At 42.4% G+C, this 27,383-nt stretch overlaps 1 protein-coding gene across 3 annotated transcripts in view; it reads right to left on the bottom strand.

The window, feature by feature from the left end:
* The window catches only part of LOC104034235 (ligand-dependent nuclear receptor corepressor-like protein), an 88,179-nt gene extending 66,111 nt beyond the window's left edge, over positions 1 to 22,068 (bottom strand). For all 3 annotated transcript variants that reach the window (XM_075708815.1, XM_075708814.1, XM_075708817.1), the window contains exon 1: positions 21,921 to 22,068. In XM_075708815.1, coding sequence (XP_075564930.1) covers positions 21,921 to 22,068 — 148 coding nt within the window. The remainder of the gene's footprint in view (positions 1 to 21,920) is intronic.
* Positions 22,069 to 27,383: the final 5,315 nt, after the last annotated feature.

Below are 27,383 nucleotides of genomic sequence, written 5' to 3'. Positions count from 1 at the left end.
GGAGTATATCTGAAGGAAGTTTTGTGGTTTGCATTACTAAGTCAGCTATCTTGGATTCAAACAACCATACCACAGACAGAATTCAGCTTCATCAGTTTCATCAAGCATTAGAACCACTTTTAATTTTTTTTTTTTTAAAAAAACAAGTAACACAGGCAGACAGAGTGCCAAGTCTCTCAGTTCCTCTGAAAGAAAGCCTTCTGCTTCTCTTCAAATTCTTATTTTAAAATATAGGTGCAAAAGTAGGAAGCAGTGTTTTGCTTTGCCTTACTTAAAAAGTCAAAGAAGTCATCTGCCTTTCTTACAAGTTATCCCTTTCATAAGAAAGGGACTTGGAGCTCATGTTCAGTCATTTTTTAGTTTCTAATCATATAAACTTAGGTGCTGCTTGCACTCTGTGTTCCACCATATTTGACACTGCAGAAGGTCACTGGTTCGCCTGAAAAAATGGTTATCTGCTGGTAAGTTTTGCATTTTTTTTGTCTCCAAATAAAGAAATGGCCTCCTGCTTCCAAGTGATCGTGAAAAACATTAATTGCATCAGAAACTCAAACCCCTTAATAATAGCTATTATTACTCAGCCATCACCAAGACCATTCTCGATTTGGAAAACATTTTACAAGTTTTCTGTAGCACTAATTAAAAATCTTGAAAAGCATCAAATAGTTATATCAATCTTTTTCTTCATTACACCTAGTTACCTTTATCCCACCATTAGGATATAAGCAGCAACTCCCTTACAACTTGTTAAAGGTGAATATTCTGTAGGGAAGACAGGTATTTTCATATTTTGTAAGAGTAGAGCAGGGTGTTTAACAGAGTAACTTAAATTAGATGTTAACATCTCCCTCTGTTTCTTCTGCCTTTCCCTTCCTTCCACAGGTCAGCAGCTGTCTTCTCTGCCCCCCAGCCCCTCCACCATGGATGGATTCATAATCTTAGTCTTGTTTATATACTGACATCATTCTCAAAGTCACAGGGTTTTTGATGGTGGTGGTTTGGGTTTTTTTTGTTGTTGTTGGGTTTTTTTGTTGGTTGGTTTTTTTTTTTTAAAATCTACTGTAACAGCAATTTGGAAGTGATCAACAAGTTTATGAAACCACTGAAGCACTGAGTTTGAAAAAAAAAAAAACAACCCAACAAGCACACACACTCAAACAATCACCTTTTCGCCATTTATACAAATCACACACTCAAACAATCACCTTTTCACCATTTATACAAATGGTAAGAAAAAAAATAAACTAGCTTGCTGGGCAGAATACTCAAGATATAAAGCATGACAACAGATGCCAAAATTAATAAGTCTTTATTCAAATGTTATCTTTTTCCTGTTTGTATTGTCACTACAGAATACCTATTCAGTAATATTTGTTATTCGATAAAATGCTGGCCAGATTCTCAGGTAAAAACCAGCCCATTTTTTCTTGCAGAAAAATTCCTGGGACATATTTAGGAGATTTCACATAGCGGTGGGGTAGGGGAGGGGGCTTCTGTTGAACATCTTCTCTAGCTTGAATCTACTTTTTGCTTATAGCAATAAATAAATAAAAAAGTATTCTTATCATAGAAAGTCCTAAGCATTTAACTTAATACACTCATTTTCTTTACCATATTGATTCAGATCCCTGAGCAAACAGGAACCAACATACCAGAGATTCCAATGTGAAAGGGAGGATATCCTCTATTTAGACTCCGATACAAATTCCGGACCATAGCTAAAAAAGATACTTGTCCTTCTCTAATGCAAATCTTGACTCCAAGAATTAATGTATCTAAGGACACTGCTGCTGCCACTGAGAAGAGATAAGGTGACCAAAGACTGAAGTGAGACTACAGAACAGCTTCAGTTCTAACTGGCTACTTTTCACTTAGGATAAAAATCCTTGCTTTCAACTCTCTATGCTGTACGTTATTGAGGTGATGCAGACAGTGATGAAATAGAGTTTCCAAAAAGAATATATACATCAAAAGAACTACCTGTAACATTAAGCAGTTATAAGCATTAAGCAGAATGCAAAAAGGGAGTAATATTCCAGTGCTAGGGAGACTGACATTGGCCATACCTCAGAGGCAAAACAAAAAGAGGAAATGTCCTGCCTCCCCCCCAATTGTTCAACATTTTTAAAGAAAAGGGCAGCCAACAAGAGGAAAAAAAAAGTAAGATTTGTAGGTTAAGTAAAGACAGAGATCACCATCAATTCTGAGTTCAGGTCCATTTTTCATGTGCTTATAAATCACAGTAGAAAATACAGTTCAATAAACAAAGAAGAATCTCCACACACCAAAGTAATCTCCTATGCCACTAAGACTGTGTCCTTGTAGACTTGTAAATAGGAGAGCACGCATGACACCTTTTACTGTAGCTTCCAGACACTATCAAAATTAAAATTAAGATTTAATTTCTAAGGTAGTAGCAAGATATTTTGAGATTTGTGTTATTTACAATTTAAAAGGCATAAAGAAAACACTTCAGAAGTGACTGTGCTGCTCTGTGGATAGAGGGAAAGAAAAATGCTTCTAAGTGACAGTTACTAGAACTTAATTTCTGTCCTCTCTAAAAACTCCTCTTTCTTTGAACAGTGAGGTAATGCCAGCTGCCACACTGGGACATTTAGACAGAGAATTGGTGTGAGTATCGGTGTTCTTCAGACACTGAAGCTTATCCTACCGCCCTTCTCTTTCCAAGACACTACATCAAAAAGTTATCTAGATACCAACTATTACTCAGAACAGTGCTGGTGATAATTTGGGCTTGTTAAAAGTCTATAGTTTGTATCCTTAAAGAAGAAAATTCAGAGGGAATAAGTCACTGTAAAAGAAGATAACACACAGCTTGGAAAAATGCTTGTGACTTCCTCATTTGGTATCAATGTAACCATTTTACAACATGAGGAGAATAATGCCCAAGACTAAAACACAGAAACAACTGTCACTTTCAGAAGACCATGTGCCCAAAGCATGTTCTTGTTTCTTAATGATAATTCTAAGGTGTACAAGAGGACTGAAAAATTTGGCTATTTTACCTAAAAAGTTTAGGATTGCCAGACAAATGCTTCTTTTCTACATGAAGGCCTAGTCAGATGTTCACTACATCATCACAGAAAAGTGAAGTCCACAGCAAATCTGTAACAACGAATAGGTCACAACATTGTTTTACTACTATGCAGTATCACACATCTAACCAGCATCTGGGGGAAAGTCTAGCAGTCAACTAATGAATAAATAGGTCTGGCACACTTCCTGGATTATCAGAATCCAAGAACACGAAGCTTTCTGCTAAGAATGGAGAGCTAGCTGAAAGCTTTTAAGAGAAGAATACAGTTATCAGCAAACACCAGTTCACTGAGCCAAAAAACCATTTAATTCAAAACATTCCTAGCCTGATGGGCTTTTGAGAAACTTAAGCATAGGATTCTGTACTACACTGTGGGTCTACTGCAAGCGAATGAAGTTGCAAGCCTTCAGGAGCATTCCATGAAACTGATGGCTGACAGTAAGTTTAACAGGTAAGTGGAATCTCCTAAATGATTCAGAGTTTCATCGGAATTTTCAGGAGGTTTCTTTTCAATTATCATTTCTTCATCATTCAAACAACCTGTCTGTTCCCTGCAAACAGTTTTGTAATGATGAACAACAGAAAAGTCATTCTTATCTCCCAGTAGATCCAACTCCCTCATATTCAGAAACTATTTCTTGGTTTCTATTATTTTAAAAAAGTTTGAAATTGATTGAAATCCTGTGCAACTAGACTGCACTAATATGGTGGTTCCCTGAAATCAACTGACAATTATCCATTAGCTACTGAAGCTACAGAATGAAAGGCATCTTCTATCTAGACGCCAAACTATAACACAGTAAGTGAACAATCAACCCTATAGATCTCAGTGCTGCATTCTTCAAAGTATTTCTTCCCAAATGTTATTAACACAAATGCTGAAAGCAGTTTATTAAAAACATATTTTTAATAATCCTAGACGTACCACAATTTTACCAAGAAATAAGTGTAACAGACCTTTAAACTAGCAGTTAATTTAAGTTTGTCATAAGTTTACTTTTCTGCATTTTACAATACCTATGCCATGTATTTTCACCTTTAACTTATAGCTTATTTTTATGAATAGCTCATTTAAAAAAAAAAAACAAACAAACAAAAAACACCCCAACAAAACCAAAAAACCCCAAAACACCCCAGACAGCCATCACTTCTGTATCCAGCCAAAATCTGGCTTGGCAAATTAGACAAAATTTAGAGCTGGCAATGTGTCAACTAGGTCAACAAGAATTGTACGCTCTTATCTATGTAAAAACTTCACTCAAAATAAAAAGTATTAACCATGCCTCCTTTCTCTAAAAGATTTTCTGGAATTCAAGGTTAAAATTGCAAGAGCCTCAGATGCTCCAGTTAGATTGGAAGAACTCTAAGTTCAGCTAAACTGTGATTTCAAACCAGTTCTTAAACATGCTCAGTGCATAAAAGATGACATTGTTCAAAGCACGTAGGTAGCGTATCTCAACACATGTCATGGACAACCAACCTGTAATTTACATCTTCTAAGCACACTTCTGTTGAACTTGCATAATATACTGAAAAGAATACACACAAATTTCTAATAGTTTAATATTTGATTAAGAGGTCTGAATTCCCTTATTTCCCACTGGAGACTGAAAAAACAGAAATACAGAAACTTAGACTTTAAATACAAATTTTAGCTTCACATTAGGCACTTTCATCAGATAGAAGATGTCAGATATAAGAAGAGAACAGGAAAAACTTAATTAGTCTCCTGTTTTTGCTTTTAGCATTTGACACAATTCAAAGATTAAGCAGGTGTGTTTGGGTGGGTTTTTTTTGTTTGGTTTTTTTTAAAAGCAATTAGCACACATCTGTACAAACTTTTGATAAACGTCCTCCCAATCATTAAATGGCACAAGACAAAGCACAAAATGGTAAGATTCAAAGTATGGGACTCAGACTGTCATCTGCTGTGGAACAGAATTCATATAGTACTCAAATGAAGCCATATAGCAGCTCTGAGAATTTATTGGGAGATAATCAATTTTGTAAAGATTCTGTAATGAATTCCTGATTACATTCTATAAAACTCACCTTACTAACAACTGTCCAACCTGACCTGGGGAGCAGGGGGTGGAACACCACAAAGGAAAGACAGGTACGTATTTCAAGTACCTAGTGGCAAGATTCTGAATACTTTTAATCATGTGGAGAACAGCAAGAGCTCTTACACAAGGCAGATGGATTTAAACAGTAGGCTATCCTGTCTTAGAAACACTCTGTTCCTTCTGTATTCCAACACTGGCTCTTCCTTATCAGAAGCAAACATTCATTATTTCCAGACCGACATTGATTTTAATTTCTAAATTTGTTAGTCTGCTTTAAAAATAATGAGAAGAGATACCTCTTCATTTTATATTGTGCAGAAAAGGAAGAAAGTTATGTCCCTATTTTGCTCCCTAAAACAAACAAAAACTCAGCACAAATTCTGTCCTAAGTTTAAGCAGATAAAAAAATGCATTTGAATCAGAAGCTTTAAGCAAAACAGCTACTAGTGTTTTGTTGTTTTTTTCCCAGAAGGACCATGAATTTTAAGATAAATAGAAAAGGCAGAATCTTTACCAGATTTCACTATTCCATTTGCCATCTAGTGAGTTTCTTTGACACAAGACAGACATATCCTATTGCTTCCCACAAGTCTCAAGCAAGGCAAAACAGGAAACTTCAGTACTTTCAGCTGATCTGTAAGTAGGGTACTTTTGCCTCTTAATGAAACAATTTAGAAAGACAACAGCAACCACTTAGGGAAGCCAACAGAACTGCAAGGTCAAGAATACAGGAATAGGATTTCTTAAAAAGAAAGGTGTGATTATAGTCTGCATTTCCAGCAAGAGGGAAACTGCTGCAGGAACCAGATAAATCTCGGTTCCAGCATTCTGGAAAACATCATATGAAGTTACTTATCTAGTACCAAACTTCTTAATCAGTCTTATAGGTCAAGGTCACTTATACCCCACACAAAGAGCAAAACAGACTTTATTACTAATCTGCAAGGTTCAGAATGAAGGAGATGCCAGAGTACCACTAGAGATGTACAACTGACAAAGCTATTGAGTATCCGGTTTGTAATTGTTCTGCATGCCACATAATCAGGTTGGTTGTTAGAGGGCATGTGGGGAAGTACAGCACCACACAGAATGAAGGACAGTTAACAACTCTTTATATACACCATCCAAATCACTACCAAGTAGCTACTGTTGTCTGCAAGAGTCGAAGAGGCTGCTCTGTTTTTTCTGAGTTTGTGATGCTGGTGCTTGAATGATGCAGACAATGTGAGCAGAAGGTAGACAATCTGTTGTTCCTACCTAGGAAATTAATAAAAAGGCCTCAAGAAAACAAGCAGTAACTCTACTGCCTTTAAGATGTTGTGTTAATATCAGTTTCCTCAAAGAGATTTGATTCCTCTGAAAAGATGCCAAGGATCTCCTCAGACAATATGAAAGAACTAGAAATGACTTCAAGTCACATCAAGTACCAGCCCTCAAAATGCTACTATATGTGAAAACCTGAAGTAAAAGTCTTACAAGGTTGGGCTTGGGCCAGTAAAACCCCTTCCTGAACCAAGAATACAACAAGTATTCTTAAAGTCACCAATTAAGAGGCATATTCAGCAAGACCACAGATTTCAATAACCAACATTATCACACTAAATAAGCAAGCTTCCTCAGGACACACTGCAGTGGATTTCTCTCACAGCTTTTTCTCCTGCAGTGACACTGCAGAAAGCATTGACTAGTTAAGTAAGAAATCCATGATGCCTTGAATTTTCAGTTCACTCCCTAAAGGTTTGTGGGACAAAGAGATGATGACAATAATTCAGACATGACTGATTTACAGAAAAATACTTCCTTAAGAACTCTGATATTTGTAGGATTTACTAAACAGTTTATCTCCAATGTGAATTCTCCAGCGAAACCCCCCATGTTTTGTCAAGAAGCTCTAGTTTTAAGAAAACACCCTGCTCGGTGCAAGTGAAGTAGTGAGGTACTAAACACAGAAGTACCCAGGACTCAAGTAATTCACCATTGGTTCCGAGGACTGTGCACAAAAGTTCACCTAGCGTCAGTGCTGAAGTGCAGTTCTTCACATCAGCACTAAGCTCAGAGCACTCTGGACACTTCCAACATCTCAAGATAAGAACTCCTGATGCCACAAGTTACAAACGGAGCATTTCTTATTAAATCCCGTTTCCTTGGGGCAGAACACATTTGTTCAGAAGTCCGTAGACTTAGACAAGCATGCACACAGGAAATAAAACTACTTTCCAATATATCCTAACGAGTCTGATGGTCTTGCTGAAGAAATTGTCTCCGAGAAGGTATAACATTTGGCATTCCAACAGGGAAGGTCAGTATCTGTTTCAGTTTTCTTTGTTGTTGCTGTTCAAGAAGCAGTAAGAGATTAAAATAAACTATGGTAAGGCATCTAATGAAACAGGGGAAGGCCAAAATGAAGAGCACCTCACATTTACCTGCTCCAAATTAGACAGCTGAGAGTACCTGATGACATGGAAGAGGAGTGCATGTTTTCTGAAACTGCTCTAGCAGACTGGTATCAAGTGCCTATGGCATATACATCAGTTAGAGTTAGGACAGAAATATGAACTGGCATCTCAAGACAAAACTTTGTCAAGCCTGAGGGGAATTTGCACAATGTACATAAAACAGGCATGGAACTGACAAAAAAAGGAGGAGGACAACAACAAGCAATGCTGAAGGAGATGGTCCAGCCTGGAGAAGTGTTATTAGATTATTTCCTTAGCATTAAGTTTTACCTGCCTAAACACATTTTAGCAACAATCAAAAGAAGCGTACAAGTATACCTGAAGTTCTGACTGATTGCATCAGCACAGAATATGATATGGGCCTCAAAGATAAACACACGACATTTCATTTCACATCTGATTATATGAAGTGCAGGAACATACACCTAGAAACAAGTAAAGAACCCACTAAGAGTTGCAGAGTTGAAATTACTTTGACCAAAGGATCTCATTTCCTGATAGATCACGGGACAACTATAAGCCATTAATTGTTCGATTCCTCAGATTTAGGCATCAACAGGAAAAGGTGTGGCAAGATTTCAATCAGGAGAGCTTTGAAACAAAGCCTCCTGAACCCCTTCCTTATGGCAAAATTCTCTAAACGTTACTAGAAGACCTCTGGCCTCAAAAGCCAGGTATCCCAACAGAGCAGAACACACAACAAGTGGCAGAATTCCAAAGTAAATCAGTAAGATGGTAAAAGTGAGTTTATAAACCGTATTTCCCCAACAGCCATTGTACTGTATCACTTCCAAGCTTGTTTTTAGTCGGCTAAATACTACCTGCGAGTTCTGTACAGCCTGATCTGCATAAGTTTTCATTTTCATCTCCTCAGGTTGAGCAGCTAACCCTTCTTTCTCTCCATGACTTTTTTTAACTCACCTTCCAGCTTAAGCTGCAAGCTCTCAGCTTGTTGCCGTGATGGTCCGCCCTATAGTCTCTAGTCTATAGGACTTTCCCTCTGCCAAGGAAGTTCAGTTGATGCCATGGAAGGAGCAGACTCTCCTGCTCCTCAGAGGGCCTACCTGACACAGTCATACTATGATCAGTTTATCTAAGGAGTAAATAAGACATGCTTCTTGTAATAACAGCTTCTTGTTGACAGGAACAAAAATAGAAAGTAACAACAATGAGAAAAATTGAGAGGAACTTGAGGCTGATACACCCCAACTAGTACTTACTATGAGAAAATCAGCAAGCTAATTACTTCAACACCAGAGGACAGAAAAGGGGCAAAACTTAACACCAATCAACAAAAAACAATCAGCAACTATGTATGCCTATCTTGTAGTGGCCTGTACACTCCTACCAGACAGACACCTGCTTAGAATATATGCCAGCAAAGGCATACATAGAATCATTTAGGTTGGAAAAGACCCTTAATATGAAGTCCAACCATAAACCTAACACTGCCAAGTCCACCACTAACCCGTGTCCCTAAGCACCACCTCTACATGTCTTTCAAATACCTCCAGGGATGGTGACAACCACTTCCCTGGGCAGCCTGTTCCAATGCTTGATAACCCTTTTGATGAAGAAATTTTTCCCAATATCTAATCTAAGGCTCCCCTTGCACAACTTGAGGCCATTTCACAAACTAGAAAGTCAAATGCTTGTAAATGGGCAAATAAAATCCAAAGAACAGAATTACCACATGCATAGAGAATTATAATGTATTACTGAAGACCCAATACAACTTCTGTGAAAGAGAAGTCATACTTCAAACACGACTGAGTTCTTCGAGAATGTCAGTAGGCATCTAGACATGGGACACTAAGAATAAATCCAGACTTCAGAAACACATCTATTGACACCCATCTCCAAAAGCTTTAAAACCCTCCCAAGCAGCAGAGGTGAAGTCCTTATATACATAAGGAACTGGTTAAAAGACACAAGTAAATGGTTAATTTTCACAGCAGAAGGTCACAAACGAGAGTGTCCCAGGGTTGCCTTTGCTCTTCCACCCAAAGAGATTATCTAATAAAGTGACAATCCACTGTCTGGTACAGTCTAGTATCAGCAGCAAAGAAAACCAAGAGAACATCAGGGAAACTTCAAAAATATTGAGGTATCAAGGTGGTAAAATTGAAGATGATTACCAAAAGCAAGTAAGTATTAAGCTAAATAGTGGAGAAAGTAAATCTTCATATTACACAGACAGCAACAGGCTCTGAACTGACTTATCACTCAAGTTGTATCTTGGGGTTCCAATACATAGTTCTGTGAAAGGATGAGCTCTGTAAAGGACATGTCAAATGCTTTCACTTTTTAAAGGAAAACCTTCTGCATTGTTCCCTGGTGTGTCACCACATAAATTCACACTAATGTGATCTTGAATACATGTAGTTCTAGTTTCCCATCTCAAGAAGAGAGCAGAACTAAGAAAAACACAAGAGAGGGAAGAACAATCAAATTTAATAAACAGTTTTTCTACAAGGAACATATAAGAACTCTTCAGCTTGGGGGATGGAAGAGATGGCCAAGGGAAGATACATCAGGTCTTCAGGAAAAAAAAGAAAATTGGAAAAACCCTGAAACCATATGAATAGGAAACGCCTTTGCCATCCCTTGCCTGTTTTAAGTAATGCTTTCATATAGTGCTTCCACTTCCTGTTTCAGGACAAATACAAGAGTCATATAATACAACATAACAAGGGGACACCAGAGACCCACTAAAGTTTTATGTTGCTTCGAATCACAGACCCACACAAAATCAACAATAATTTATGGTAGAATAATCTAGTAAATCAATTATAAAAAAACCAAGAAAACAGCTTTTCTCCCAAGGATCAAGACAAGTGTCATTGAAGGCTGGAAGATATTTCAGAAATACCATTATGTATTAATAATTTTTCTCCCTAGCAGTCCACCACTGGCTGCAGACAACAGACTAGATCAACTTGCTCTGATCTAGCAGAGCTGTTCTTATCTGATGACGCAGCAACAGATTAGTATGACCCCCATTCAACATGGTCCAGACTATACTTTGTTTGAAATACTTTTCAGCATGACTCTGCAGAACCCACTGAAACTGGAACAGGAGGAAAGGAAAATACTGAAACAGAACACAAGAACAGAGAGCTTATTATAGCCTCTACGCTGCAACTCGGATTGTACCACAGTGCAGACAGTAAACTTTGGACAATATCTGCTATTAACAGTTTGCGCTAGCTTGTACATTTGTAGCTATGTTTTTTTCACTTGTCTGTGAATACAAGTTTAAAAACACTTGTTTAAAAGTCAAATCCGCTAGAGACTTTTGAGTCGTTAGTGCTCATTATACATTATACTCAGTTTTTACTATGCTAAATAAGCAATCATATCTGAATAGGAATAAATATGGAAGGGGAAGGGGAAAAACAGAAGGGGAATATGTAAGAAAAAACCCTAAATGACAGTGTTGCCACAATACATAAAAACTGGGGATAAATTCAGGTTAGAAGTTAGGACCCCTAGCCAGAATGAGCTGGGAATCCATTTCCAAAAAAGAACAATTAAGTCCTTACAAATAGCTACTGATTAGTATGCGAAAGTCTGATAACAAGGTAGCAGACTTCTTGACCTGGCAAGATTGCCAGAGAGTGATACTTCCTGAATAAGGTGGTAGAAGGAAGCATACACCCCTCTTCCTTGAGCACGAGGAGATGGGATATCTAGCAGCAGTACATACAGAAAGAAACAGATGGGATTAGACACTTAGAGGAAGACATCACATAAGTCTCCTGGACCAAAAGATGGGAAGTATAATTTGCCTTGGTGGGCATGTTTGTGGTGTAATGCAAGTCAATTGTGAAGACACTCCATATAGAAACACACAAAAATCAAAAGCCAAGAGAAAACTATCTGTGGAGACCAATAAAGTTTCAAAATTGCTTTAATGTCACTGACAATAAATAAAAGGAAAGGTTTGGAAGCAAAGACAAATGGGTGGTTTTAAGGAGAAGTCAAAGACAGGAGATGACTGGCTTATGAAAGTTGAAGGATGGACAGATAGGGTGGTCCAGGAAGAATAAAAAAATTGAAGGAGTATGAACCAAAATCACAGGTAAGTCCACAGTCACTGCATTATTTAGCTGGTAGCACAGCAAACTTTTAAGACAGAGTTTGGCAGAGTTAGCACTACAGCCCTTATACAGAGCAGTCTAAGGCAGCATCAGATCCTAAGTAGATCCTATTTTTCTTCCCCCTCATCAGATGGCTAACACCAGAATGACCTGCATCTGAACTACAGGTCACAAAGCAGTAGCCATTTGATAATCCTCCCCCCCATACTCAGATTAGGAGGCTTAATAGCTACACTTCGGTGAAGTCAAATCTTCACATTTAACTGGGCTTTGCTGTAGCACACTTTCCGTTCTGTGAGCCAAACCGACAGCTGCAATCACAAGCTGGGGTCCTTTAAACCAGTCTTCTATGATCTACATCATACAGCAATATTAGTTCACTGTTAATCAAAAGATGTCCAGAAGTTTTGCACCAGTAGTATATATCCATATATGATTTTAACTAGCTGTGGTGGTTTGACCCTGGCTGGATGCCAAACACCCACCAAAACTGCTCTATCACTCTTTTTCTCAACTGGACAGGGGAGAGAAAATATAACAAAAAAAGCTCGTGGGTAGAGATCACTCAGCAATTACATCACAGGCAGAACTCAACTTGGGGAAAATCGGTTTATTGTCAATCAAAACTGAGTAGGGTAATGAGAAATAAAACCAAATCTTAAAACACCTTCCCTCCCCCCCCCCCGCCACTACTCCCTTCTTCCCGGGCTCAACTTCACTCCCAATCTCTCTACCTCCTCCCTCTGAGTGGCGCAGGGGGACAGGGAATGAGGGTTGTGGTCAGTTCATCACACGTTGACTCTGCTGCTCCTTCCTCCTCAGGGGAGGACTCCTCACACTCTTCCCCTGCTCCAGTGTGGGGTCCCTCCCACAGGAGACAGTCCTCCATGAACTTCTCCCACGTGGGTCCTTCCCACGGGCTGCAGTTCTTCATGAACTGCTCCAGTGTGGGTCCCTTCCATTGGGTGCAGTCCTTCAGGAGCAGCCTGCTCCAGCATGGGTCCGCCACGGGGTCACAAGTCCTGCCAGCAAACCTGCTCCAGAGTGGGCTCCTCTGTCTCCACGGGTCCACAGGTCCTGCCAGGAGCCTGCTCCAGCAGGAGCTTCCCATGGGGTCACAGCCTCCTTCGGGTATCCACCTGCTCTGGCATGGGGTCCTCCATGGGCTGCAGGTGGGTATCTGTTTCACTGTGGACCTCCATGGGCTGCAGGGGCACAGCTGCCTCACCATGGTCTCCACCACGGGCTGCAGGGGAATCTCTGCTCCGGTGCCTGGAGCACCTCCTCCCCCTCCTGCTTCACTGACCTTGGTTGTCTGCAGAGTTGTTCCTCTCACATATTCGCACTCCAGCTGCAGTTTGTGTTCTGGTGGGTTTCCTCCCCCGCCCGCCATTCTTAAATATGTTATCCCAGAGGTGTTATCACTGTTGCTGATGGGCTCGGCCTTGGCCAGCAGTGGGTCCGTCTTGGAGCCGGCTGGCATTGGCTCTATTGGACATAGAGGAAGCTTCTGGCAGATTCTCACAAAAGCCACCCCTGTAGCCTCCCCACTATCAAAACCTTGCCATGCAAACCCAATACACTAGCCTTTAATTAAGATGATTTGAAGAAGCTGGGAACTGTGAAATGAGGAAGATAAATATTTATAATCTGAATACTAAGCATTTTTAAAAGCAGTCGGTAGCATTTTAGAATAAAGCACATTGCAAAACAACAAATTTTTCCACTGAACAGCTCTTTAAACATGAATAATCAATCCCCAGGTGCCACAAAAGCTAGGATGTCTCATAATTGGAAGGCAGGACTCTACCATGTTATACAGAAACTGAAAGCTGAGGAACATAGTTAAAGATGTCACAAATCCAGTGAGCTTTCATTTACCAACAAATTAAAAACAAACAAACAAATCACATCTAGTGACATTTACCCAACTCAGGCCAATATAACACAAGCTGCTATGGAGATGCAAGCCTGGATGGACGTTGAGAACCAAACACAACCAAAAGCAGCAGCTGAGACTCCAGAAGAATTTTTCAAAGAATCAAACGTTTATCTAAGAGGAGGTTAATCCAGCTTCTCAAGATACTACACAGGAACCTGGTCTGTGCCTGAAGTGGAAACAAAAAGAAAGATGACAACCTGACACATGGGTCTTTGATCTGCAGAGTCACATGCTGCTGACCACACCCCGTAAAAAGGAACTCAACCTCTACCGCTCAAAGCATTTCTGCACATTTGGAGTCCCCTACTCTTTTTAATATATCTTCCATCCCCCTACAGGCTCAAACAGATGAGCCACTACCATCCACCTTCCCTTCCCCACTCTCTCCTCCCTTCTTCCTGGCTTTTCTATACCTTTAGCAGATGGAAAAATAAAGTGGCAAATTAGCAATGGAAAAAAAAAAAAAAAAAAAAAGACGTATCACACAGTAACTTTACACCCCCAAACAATGTTGGGTTGGTTTTTTTAAATGTATGGTAGCTAAATTTATAATGCCATCCTATTTTTCAGAAGTTTGATACTAGACATGTGAATCACACAAATTCAGTTCTGTTCCAACCTCTATCAGTGTTCCAACCTATCTTATCAAAGTTCCCTCCAAGTACATGGAAGAGAGCAAGGTTCAAGAATAACATAAGAGACAGTGGTCCTAAGTGGGATGAAAAATTTTAAGTTAGTGAAGTCTATAAAGCTCTGGCTGACCTCTATACTTTACATAAACATACTGAACTCTAAAGGTTAGAATAACAACCTTGTTTGAAGCCCTGATACTTGAGTCATATTCAAGAAGAAGGGATCCATTGTAACTATCCATTCAAAACACCCATATAACACAGCTGAAAAATGAAAAAGGCAAGGGTGGATAAGGGGGAGAGGTGCTAATTTTTCCCATTTTAGCTGTAGGCAGTACAAGCCCTGGCTACTTGCCAGTAGCTGGAATACAGCTCCTCAACAGCATGCACTGATCTGATAAATTGATCAGCATGACCCATTCCTATTTCCCTTACACAACTACTAGTACTCATTACCATAGCAAGACAGTTCAGGAGACTCAACTAACAGAAAACCAACCCAGAGCAACAAATAAAACAAAACAAACAAACAAAAAATCACAGTAGGCCCCCCAGACTGACTTAAACCACAAAGGCAGATGAGACAAGTTCCACTACAAAGGGAGAGCAAGTGGAAAGATGTTATTGCTAGTGGTACTGTACTCTTGCTCTTGTCAACAATCTTGGCGATTAGGATGCTGTTCAGCCAACTTAGTTTTCAGCTCACTTTGAGCCCCCCAAAAACTGTTACTAATGTAGGCAGTTACTAAAAATCAGAACCTTTGCTCTCTCCAGTAAAGCTACTTATACTTGACTCAGGAGAAAAAGCAGGTATGTAGTAAACCTGATTAGGAAACTGATCCAAGTTAAACTAGATCTGACCTTTTCTTTCCTATTCTTCCTCCTGCCACGTTTCCTCTCCTGTTTTCTATGTTACTTTTAAGCTAGATTAGTTTTACAGTCTAGTTTGTTGAACTGTTTAATAAATGAATGCTCATTCCAGTCCACATAAATCATGAAGGTAGGTACAGTGAGTCCGGAAAGAAAAACAATAAAATTCTGTTATGCATCAACAAAAAAACCCTGAAAGTTACCAACCTCAATCATTAGCACACAGTTACTGAATGCCAATTCAAGAGAACTGAGTTGCAGTGACAATATCTGTACTCCAAGTTTTTTGTTGACACAAGTTCCAGCTTAAGAAATTCTTAGTGCCTACGATGCAGAAAGCCCATTAGAGTTTAAATTTCTCAGCTCACTATCAGCCACATAAAAAGTAAACAGCTACCATATATGAAGATATAATAAGAAAGTTCAAGCTATGCCTAAAAACATTGACAAAGATTATGGTAGTTCCTGGAACACTGAAAAACTGAACTCCTTCCACATACCAGTATCTAGACATAAGGAGCACCAAAAACATAATCACAGGTTTTATCAATGCTACTGAAGATATACATATCTGCTTGCATACTCTGCAACACATTTCTGTTCTGAGTGCAAAGAATTCAAACAAAGCATTGCTTGCATCCCACACAGTCCATGGACTAGTCTGTGTATCAGGTATAGTTTTGTCCCTCATAAAATTATGCTCCGTACATCCTTAAAACTGCAGGTTCACAAGAGTTCAGTGAACTAGTACTGCATCTACTGGTAGATACACAGAACTTCCTCTCCCTGCCTTTTAACCTAAGCCTCTGCGTGTCATTACTCAAACTTTTCTTGTACTGTTTTCCCAAGTAAAAATTCATCTCAAGAGTCAAACATAAGATATCCCTTCAAAAACACATAATGACAGCAGTAGGCAATTACTTCTTTCAGAGAGAAAAGCTGATGAGTTGAAACGGATTGTGGGAAGACATGGAAAAGAAACTGATTTAACACTACATATTTGAAACAAACATAGTCCAACACAAGCAAAACAAACCCCCATGTGTTTTCTCTTATTTCAATCTAAAGACAGTTAATGTGATATATACACCCCAGCAACTTCCAATGACATATACAGACACACTGACCATTTTCCTCTTTTGTTAACCTGCTTAGTTCAGTGGAAATCAGGATTGTATGTTTAGGGCTGTATTCCATTCCTGGCAGCTGACAGTGCCATAGGTAGCTAAACCAATACAATAGTTTATTTCTGCTTCTGTCGCACAGTCCCACCCATCCTTGTGCTAGCGCCAGCATCCATCAGAGTTTTTTTTTTTTTTTGCAAGCCCCTAACTCCTCTCAACAGACAATTGACCAGCTACTAAGTTAAAGCAGAACAGACAGGGGTTTGATGAGTGCTGATGCAAGCGTACAAGCAGCAGGAACACGCAGTCAGGATTGCGATTTCCGTGAGATAGTTCTGTGAGACTTGATGATGCAAGACAGCACTTTACTGTATTCTTAGATTGTGGTTTCATAATAACACTAATGCTGACTTGCACACCTGTCTCTCTAATACTAGTTTGAGCTATTCCCTTCCACAATACCATCTTCCCCCATTGCATCAAAAACCACCTGTGAACCTGTGCTGTGATTCTGATCTAGATTTAATTCCTGTTCTTCTTCCAGTGTTTGCAGTAACACTGAGATTACTTCCCTGATCTGTTTTACACTGGAATCACACCAAGAGTTTCACATCATAGCTTAAAGCATGACAGATCCACAGAAATACCTTACACCAGTATTACTGCCCATCATATTGGATGACAGCATTACAGCCATAGCAAGCTTGTTTGCTGTTTAAAGAAGCTGGAGTGGCAAGGAAGCACGATTTCAAAGCAGGTATCATTTTGAAATCAGTCTTGCATACAGTCTGTTAGCGGCCTGACAGGTAATAGAGCATCGAGCCATCAAAACAATCACTAGCAGAGAGACAAGAACATTATAGATGTATAGTAGAATAACTAGTTCTGCCACTACTACTGTGGCAGCTATAGAAAATCACCTACAACTGCAGCAGTGTTACAAAAAAGTGACACTAACCTGCTGCAAAGTACTTACAGCCACAGTGAAAGTGAGAACACTTCTGCATATTGTGGGAATAAAGATACGAAGTAGTTAATGCAGGAGTTGTTGCAAGCGCAGGGATAACGAGAAATGCAGTAGCTACAAACCTTTTGTTTGGGGGGGAAACTCCTCTTCCTGGAAAGTGCACTTGAGATACAGCTTGTTCAAAAACAGTAAGCTGGAGCAGAAGGTCAAATATTAAAAAAAAAAAAACCAAAAAAACCTGAAAGTCTAGATCCATCAAAACAGAATTAGATGCACCAACGTATCGAGTTTAGAGGGAAAAAAGTCTGAAAAAAATACAAAAAGAGTAAAGGAGTGCTAGATTTCACAAGCATACAAAAATGGATTTTCACTTTGATCAAATGTCAGTTTTCATAAGCAAGCCATACCAAGGCTATTTCCCGTCAAATGCATGCCCTTGAGCTGCAGCAGAGAAACAGTGAAACTTCTATTCTTCCCCTCCCCTCAAATAGCAATGCATTTATTTTTTTTTAAAAGTAGTTGAGATAATATTTTAAACTTTTATTTTCACAACAAAAGATTATTCAGTGTCTTTTATATTTTCACAATACAATGCAAGGCCCTAGCAAGAAGATTTCAACATCCACAACTGGAGTTACCTGGCACTTTCCATTAAAAAGCCTCAAGTTACTCCTCCAAACTTCACCCACAGGATACCGTGATAACATAGTAAAAACCACCACCTCATGCTGAAACTTTTTCTCGCACCCCAGCGATTACTAGGTCTCTCCTCTGTGCCTACTCATGAAAGTTACGGGGACTCAATGTACTTGCCCACACTCTACCTGTAAAGTTCAAATGAAATCGGTTAGTGGGACCAATGACTGCTTGGAAAAACCACAGAAATCCTGTTTCTTAAGGCTGACCACATTATGAAGCTAGACTTTTATAGCTCCATACTACCAAAGCCTCTCAATCCAATGGAATGCATTTAACCAATTCACATTACAGAGTTTTAATCAAAGAGCAATTTTTAACCATTCTGATATTCACCTCTGTAAGACTGTACCCAGGACAAAGCATACCAGTGAGCACTGCTATAAACAGTACTTGTTAGCACACATTATGCATGCTATAAGAACATCGACAGAATCAAGATCTTCAGGTGCCTTCTAAGAGCATTGAGTTTTGAACTCTGATCGAGTCATGCAAGAGTTAGGTACATCCAAAAGCACAAGTCTAGGCATCTGAGGAATGTTAGTGCTCAACATAACGCACACAGAGATTACCACCTGAACGGCCATTTTGTGCTGAACACCTATATAGAATTTCTCTGAATATATTCCATTCATTTACAATGTGAAGTCTTTTGTACCTTCAGATATTTTTAGATACCAAATAAGAGAATTCTCAGTAATGCCAGTAAAATTTTATCGCTGTTTTTCTTCTCAAATTCTTTAAATGCTTGAACATTTTGACCTGAGACTTTAAATCATATTCTGCAGGTCACGACTTAACATAATAGGCTGGCAAAACCCAAGCTTTTAATTCTAAAGCCCATGCAAATATTCAAGTCTGCAACCAGGTTTTGACAAACAAACAATTCAGCCTTTTGAGCAGAGGTCCCTAACCATCACTGGCCCTCATGCAAACAGTACGCTGCAGGCAACCAAGCGTTATTTCTGCCTCACTGTTGCGGATATGAACAATCTGTTGACTGTGAGCCTCAAGCCGGGCAATTGCTGTCTTGGAGGTATTATCTCTGGCTCAGTTTACCATTTCCATAAAGTAAGTGGATGAGAAATCCTTTACAGGTAAAAAAAGGTTTTAAAATGCTCAAGTGATCATACTACCAAAATACAAATATCAAATCTAGTATCGATACGGTAAGTGATACATCAGAATAAAGTTGTTCCTCCAAAGGGTTTAGCAGAAACGATATGACATGTTCAAGGAGTCTGTACTTTCTTGCTTCACTTTGTGAACATAATGCTTGACAAATTATAGCCCACAGAACCATATCGCCTTTCAAAAATTTTTTTAATTAAAAAAACGTTACGGGTAGAACGATCCCAGCCTTTTGTTGGTGGTGGTTTTTTGTTTGTTTCAGGATTGACAGTAAGCTAGTTCAAGAATTGGCGGGGGCTACTACTTTACCACCTCGTTTTCCTCACTTTGCTATAAATGTATGATTCTTGAGAAGGGTGGAGAAAGAAAAAATAAGTTATATATAAGTTATACCAAATCCATCGTATTTACCACTCCCCCCCCCCACCATGTTGCCGTTTCAGCCATTAACCGGACAACTGTTCAGACCTTCAGTTAATACTAACTTTGTTAGACTCTTCAAATCCTTAGGAACACTTTGCTAAGTGAGAACAATTAACCATTTTTACTTTGGAAGTTAATTTGAGCTGACGTAGGAGGTTATCTTACAGGAGTTAATGCTACAGAATTTAAAAGGAGTGAAGAAAAAAAAAAAAAAAACAACCCAAACCTGTTAAGTGTACTCTACCTCCATTATCCTGACTACTCACTTTCTTGCCACTTTGTTTACACTTTCTCTCAGATAAGGGCTGCTCAACAGGCATGCCAAGTAACAGCTCTTGACCGAGATAGCTCTTGACTAACTATTAAACCGTAACCAATGTCCTTCCTCCTTAGCAGTCGCGAATCATTTAGGGGCTCCTTTCTATGAACTGAATCTTGCATCATAAACATACAAAGAAATCATATCCCAAATAACTTTTATCCCAAGGAAAAGAAAACTGAGCGTGAAGCGACACCACAGTACAATCAGTGTGAAATATAAGTAACTACATCACGGTTTTACATTTTGCAATTCTCAGTGAAAGAGCAACCCAAAAAACAACTTTGAAGAAGTTCCCTAAAAACAACAGATTTGCCCAGCAGAGGACCCAAGGTATGTTGAAATTTTGTCTTATGGAACATACATTACATTTCTTTACAGTCCTTGTCAGTGTCGGTTGTGCTGTGCAACTGTGTTCCCCAAACATATCTGGCAGCATACCATTACCACCTGAAAGTCCCTTTAGTCATCGGCTGTCAAGCAGACTTTCAGGATTTTAGTTTAAAACTGAAATGCCACAGAATAACAGGTAATCAGAGGAAGGGACACTTATATGCTGTAAGAGATAATCAGTCCATCAGATTTAACAGTTTATCACAGCATCTATGCCAATGAACTAGCTCTTCCCGTATATTCTAACTAAACTACATTCTTCCCACAAGAAGCATTATATAATGTATTAGCGTACGGAAATACACAAACACTGTTTTCCTAAGCAGCATTGTAACTCGAAGGATTAAAAAGACGGTGCAAGCGTACACAGGTACCATGTTATATACACAGGTGTTATAACAGGTGTTTAAAATGCTATTGGGGCAACATAGCAAGAACAAGAAGCACGTGGGCGGGAAGGTACTACCAGGTTACTGAAAACAGGCAAAACACCCTCACAAACCCGGGCAAAGCTCATCGCCTGTAACTGTAAGTATACCTACTTGTTAGGTATTTACTTCTTTCTCTGATCTTATCTCAAGCGCACGCAGAAACACTGAACGAGTTGCCGCTTACCCTCCCAGTTACATCTAGATGCGTTTCCAGCGCTCGGCCATCAGGGAGGATCGGTACTGACACTAGCACACTACTCGAAGATGAAGGATGTTATCTATTTCCCTAAGAAGGGAAGCGTCTGTTGGAACGATACAAACAAGCAGTTCCTGGCGTCAAAGTGCTCCCCCCCCACCCCGAGAAGAAAAACCCAACCAAAGCCCCCAAACCGGCGGGTCCCCCGCCGAACGCCCGCCGGGAAGGGGCAGGGGCGGGGAGGGGGGGCAGCGGGGCGAGGCGAGGCGAGGCGAGGCGCACGGCGTTGCGCCGGCAGGCCGCCGCGGCGCGGGAGCCCGCCCGGGCGGAGCGGCGGCTCCGTCCCCTCGGCAGGGCCGGCCCCGCGCGGGAAGGGCGGCCGCCGGGGGCCGCGCTCCCCCCGCCCGGGCGCGCGGGGGGTGGGGGTCACGTGAGGCGGGGGGGACCCTCGCGGCAGGAGGGCCACCGGGGCAGCCCCGGGGGCGGGGGCTGCGCGAGGGGAGAACTGCCGTCGCCATGACAACTTCCAGGGGGGAGGGAAAACTTCAAATCCCAACCGTCAGTGCAGGAGCGGCTCCCTCTTAAAGGCGCACGCACACACACACACACATATACAGGCGGGCGCCCTCCCCCCTCCGCCCCCCAGGCACTGGCGATGGAGGAGGAGAGGAGGGGGGCAGCCACCGGCACTCACCGCGCCGACGACGAGAAGCCGAAACAAAAGGACCCGAGCCGAGAACGCGTCTCGGTCGGCGGCGAAGGGAGGGACCGAGCGGCCCCAACCGAAGCCCTAACAGCCCCCCTCCGCTGCCTGGAGGCGGCTTCGGACCTTCGCTCTCCCCCACAGACCCCGGCCCCGCTTCCGCCCTCCACGAAAGCCGCCGGAGCCGCTCCTCCATCCCCGCTGCCCCCCCTCCGCCCACCCGAGAGACCCGGGCTCGGGGCGCCGCGCCCGCCCCCGCCCCCCCCCCCCGCCGGCACCCCGCTCCCCGAGGCGCCACCCCGTTCCCCTCAGGGACCCCCGCCGCCCCCTCCCTCCGCCGCCCCTCGGTCCCCCCGCCACGGCCGGGACGCCCCGCCGTCCCCGTCCCCCGTCCCCCCTCCCGCTCTTACCCACACAGTGCATGAGCCGGTGCCGCCAGGAGTCGAGTTCTCGGCGGACTCCCCTGCGCTCCGCCGTGCAGCGGGGGCTCCGGCACTGGGAGGCGGCGGCAGGAGGAGCGGGAGCCGCGGCGGCCATTCTGTCTGTTCCCTTTTCCATCTGCCTCTGACCTCACGCCCGCTCATTTACATACGAGCGCGCGCGCCACCCAGAAGAGCCGCGCGCTCCCCCGGCTCCTCTCCTCCCCCCCCCACCCCCCCCCCCCCGCCTTGCCTCGTCGAGCGCGTGCTCGCGCGGCCCCCCCCCGCCCCCCGGCTCAGCATCCGGGGCGGGGAGCGCGCGCCGCCTGGCGGGGTGATTGACACGTGTCCCGCCCCGCCCCGCCGCGGGCCCCCCCGGCTCCAGCCCTCCCCCGCCGAGAGCGGGCCGGGGCGGCAGCACGGCCGAAAACGGCCGCCGCCTCCCGCCCCACCGCCGCCCCGTTTCCCGTCCGCGTCCCCCCGGCCTACAACTCCCGCGGGGCAGCGCGCCGCCTGCTCCGGCCCAGCCCGGGCCGGCGGCAGCAATGCGCGCCGGGAGCTGTAGTTCGTTGAGGGAGGGGGACCGGCGGCCGCCCCCGGCGCTCTCCCCGGCGGCCGGGCGCCCCGCACGCTCCTTCCGACGGCTCCGCGGCGGTGCGGGAGGCAGCTCTGCAGCGGGAGGGTTTCAAAACCGGGCGCAGGTCTCGCCCCCGCGCCGTGGTGTGCCCCGGTGCTGCTCGGAGCGGGGCTCCCTCGCCGCCCGCGCTGCCCCCGCCGCCTCTTCTCTTCTCGCCCCCGCCGCACCCCGGGGCTGCTGCCCGGCCCGGCGGCCCGTCCCCTGCGTCCCCTATTCCACCACCTGCGCGGACGTGGCTGTCGCGGGGGGGAGGGCGCAGGGCTACGCCTTCCCCACCAGCCTGCCCGATTCCCTCCGCAGGGAGATTCTTTAAAAGTGCTCTAAACTACCGCTCAGTTCACCAAACCGGCTTTAACAGCTTTGCCTTCAGCCTACTCTTCATACCGGGGCTGATCACGTCGAGCCGGACAGGGAGGTGCAGCAGAGCCGGCAGCGCACAAAACGCAGCTTTATCCCCCCCCCCCCCCCCCCCCCGCCTTTGGGAAAGCACGGAAACGAGAAGCAAGTCAGTTTAGTTCAGTACCTGGGAGCACGCCTGAGAAAGCTTACTATCAACCTACGAGTGAGCTCAGAACTAAAATCAGATTAAGATAACCGCAGGAAAGTTAACGCACAAACGCCAGACCGGATTACTTGGAGCATTTGAGAACCGCTGGGACAGCGGGACTGCATCACCCTCCGGCTCTACCTCCGGACTCCAGCACAAGACAGACATCCCTCAGCACCGGTCTAACGTGACAACTGCTACCCGTGCCTTGCAAGACAGCAATTAGCAGCCTTGAATTCCCCAGACAGAAAAATCAAGATCTCGCTGTTTTCTCAGATCCTGGCGCATCTCTGAGTGCCGCCGCCTCCTCCCCCACGCGCTCCTCTCTGAACGGTCTTTGTATACAGCGTGATTTCTTGTTTCAGTGTGATATTCTTGTTTCAGCAAGAAATGGCATTTTCTGTGCCTATTTGCAGGTTGTGACAGAAAACAGCATTGAATAAGGCCACAAAAAAGACACGCTTGTTTCTGCCCTCCCTCCCCTGTAAGTGTTGAAGGAGCAATGCTAGAAAGAATTGTGTCACCCCTATCTAGACAATTTTTTTTCTTGGGGTAGAGGATGAGCAGAGTTAACAACAGTGGTACTGCATCAAAGCTGCAGAGGGACTTCAACTTTGAACAAAGAACTGGAAGCCGCTCCCCACTCATTCATCCCTCTAGGTATCTGCGTAGAGTGTCAGTGCAACCAGAAGCAGGGCTGTTTGGGAATGGAGCCCTTAGCACCTTTCAGTGGAGCACTTCAAGAGAATGGCAAGACTGGAAGTGCCGGTGAAAAGGAAACCTATAGCTTCCTCCAAGCTTTTCATCACAGCAGCCAGCACTACATAGCAAGCAGCAGCTTTGCAGTCTCCTGGCTTCCTCCTCCTTCACCTCAGATCTGATGCGAGTACTCTGGCTCTCTTATTTGCACTGGACTTCCAAACAACAAGAAAAATTAACAGAAATAGCAAAACCCAAGGCAACTCAAGTATGGTGTTGTCAAAGCCCACACAAACTAAAATGGAACCTTATTTGGCTAGAATGCATCTGTTTTGAACTAGTAATAGCCTCCATTATCCCCCCACACACACACCTCCCCAAAAGAAGCTTAAAAAAAAAATCTGCCATGTGTTTGCTTCTCCTGCAAACCTTCCATGGTGAATATTTCCTTCTGAACTTCTTAAAGATGTTCTTTTTTTGTGGATGAAGGACATATTCAGGGATTGCCTGTAGAGCACAGCCCTGAAGATCAGTTCTGCTTCCACTGGAATGAACAAAACTTTGGTAACAGATGACAGGTCATGTCTTTTTTTGTAAATAATCTTCATAAAAATAAACTTTGTCACTTCTGTAGAACAGCTAATTGACTGCAATAAACTCAACACGCCGGAATTTTAAACACTATTCATTTAACTGAATCCCTGAGGTTATCTGACATGAACCAGTTTCATAGGGACACAAATGCCCTGCATCTGAAGAGTTTTATTTTGAGATGTCTAAGATTAAATAAAGAGTAGAGAAGAAACTACACTGCCCCTGCCTTTTGCTCATTTAACACACTTTTTGTTGTAGTTTCATGGTTCCGCCCATTTGAAAGACTTTTCCTTGCATGAAAGAAAAAAGTAAACCTGGCTAACAAAGTTGGTGGGCAGATTTCAGGGGGCAGGAGGAAGAAAGGGGAAAGAAAGAATTTCAAGCTGAATTTTTAGAGTTGCCTAGATTTTGAACTCCTAAGCCTTCTGAAAACACTGCCTAGACACCACGTATGTGTAGAGACTAGGTTTTGAACCACTCCCTCCCTTTGAGATTTTTTTATTCTTCCAAACTAAAACTGAACCAGCCAACCCAGGGATCCTGCTTCGTCAAACCGTCGGGGTGTTATTTTTACATTAGCTGTACTGGTTTTTCTTCTCTATGAAAATGACTTTCCAGCCAAGAGGCCACTTCTTAACGTGGATTTGTATTTGATTTTATAAAAGAGATTCCACTTTTCTGAACAAGGGTTGGATCAAAACTCCAAGGCTGATCGAGGGCATAAGCCGGAGCAGTGAGGTATAGCTTCGATTTAGTTAATTTTAGCTGCCTATCCTAGCTAATTTTTATGGGATCAGAGAGTCAGTTACTTAGAAAAGGCTCTGGAGGCAAAGTCCAGTACAATTTTGTTTGAAGCTACAGGAATTATTACTGCTGTTCTTTCTGTATGTTTCATCTCATATTAATTTTGGGCTAAAGAGAAATTAAAATAGTCACAGAAGCTTATGGTTTGATACCACAACCCCAAGAAAACCTGACATTTTGAATTCATTTTTTTGAACACACTTTGGGGAGATTTAACTATCTTATTCAAACATTGCAAAATTGTTCATCACCAAAACCTCTTTATAATTAATCCCCAAAGGTGAAATTCACTCCTGTACAGACAGCTTTGCATGGCTTTGTCACATAACTACTGCTTTGTGGAAACTGGGGGTAAGGATGAAGTGTAATTAAAGCAGTCTAACTCAAACAGTCAAAACCCTGTAGCAAGCCTTTTGCAGATGCTATCTTGAAGTGAATACATCCTGAAGTGGTGAGCTCCCCGTCTCACATGAATGCAATTTGTAAATGTGGAAATTGTCAGTGTTCTTGGTAAAACAGAGTAAAATGATGAATTGTGTGATAGCTTTATGAATGAGTATGGCAGAGAATCATTCATACTTGAAAGATATATCACAGCAGAAAATAGAAGGGTAAAAAAAAAAAAATTACACTAGAGGAGATTTCACCATAACACTAACACGATAATTTAGATACAGGATCTAGCCAAACTGAATAAGGGTTATTTAGTAATCAGTGTGAATATTGGATTGCCAATACACGACTGCTTAAACCTATTTGCAATATCAATTTTCTAACAATTTAGCACATTATAAAGAATTCAGAGATGCTCATAAAATATACTACTTCCTTTTGCAGTGTCAAATGTAGGAAAAATGTCATTTTAAGCAATCAATTATATAGGCCATTTTCACCCTTTTTTTTAATTATAATTTTTCCCCACTGATCATTGAGGACTTAATCTTAAAAAAAATGCTAGGGGACTTAGCACATAGCTTTCACAGAAGAAGCTCTGGGAAGCAAACCCTCCAGTTCTGTTCAGCTATCTGCACATTTTTATTCATTCTTTGAAGGCAGAATCCCTGTGGTCACTCCTAAAGGCACATTCATACAAAGTATTTAAGTTGCACTAGAGTTACCTGCATAAAGCGGAGTTCAAAGTCAGGAGCTGGAAAAGCACACCTGTTCAAAAGCAACAGGGTTTTTCAGGTGCAATCTCATCCTTAGGTTCAGGCTGTGATGAGTGGACAGCCAGCACAGATAGCGGTTTTGTGAGTCTGGCAGGATGCAAAAGAGCACAGTCTCATCAGCTAGAATACCTTGAATTTCAGATATTTAAACTGATACACGGTACTGTAAAACACTGTGGCTGAATAGGTTGGCAGCCTCCAAAAGAGAGGTAAGGACAGACAGCTAGGGAACGATAATTATTTCACCACTGCAGCTGGATTTGTATGGTTTGAGGCATTACTGCTCCACCTACGACTTCACCTACTGCCAGCAGATACCTCCACTATTCCATGTTTGATATACAGCCTATTCTTTTTCTTCCAGTGGAGGAGGAAGGTAACGTCCAGCAGAAGCAGCTGTACCAGCAGCTGTAGTGCAGTACAGCAAGAATGCTGTGAGAGAGGGCCATCCTGTTATCTACCTCTTCCCTGCCTATGGTGGCAAGCAATGCAGCCCAGCTGAAAAGATTATGCCTCATCAAATACTTGAGACTTTGAATTTTCATAACAACCTCAAGCAGTGTGAAGTTACACAAAAATATCTTTAAAAAAACAGAATTATTTTAAAAATGGCTAAAATCCTTTACAATTAGTTGCAGACATCTGGGTTAGGGGCTCTGTGAGCCTTGAAACTTAAATCCAAAACATTTCCTTGCATTGTCATCTGTTCTAGCAGGGAAAATGAAAGCTCAAACTCAAATAAGAACAATTGGAGAAGTTTCCATTTCACACACAGGTGAAAGAAGGATCTTTTTAACAGGGCAGAAAAGTCAGGCAACTTCAGGGCTGCTCATTGGCTTTTGTATCACCAGGAAGAAGTAAGATTTGCAAGCATTGCAGGCTCCTGAGTTTTAGGCCTTTTATCTCCCCATGCTCCTATAAAATTCAAATAGTTTACAAATGATGATGTGTGAAGAGACTATAATTTAATACCAAATATCTTACAGATGAAGAAAGAAATGGCA

The sequence above is a fragment of the Pelecanus crispus genome, chromosome 4, assembly GCF_030463565.1.
Source record: "Pelecanus crispus isolate bPelCri1 chromosome 4, bPelCri1.pri, whole genome shotgun sequence".
Taxonomy (NCBI): Eukaryota; Metazoa; Chordata; class Aves; order Pelecaniformes; family Pelecanidae; genus Pelecanus; species Pelecanus crispus.
The sequence above is the reverse complement of the archived record's forward strand: the minus strand, read 5'-3'. Positions and strand labels throughout refer to the sequence as shown.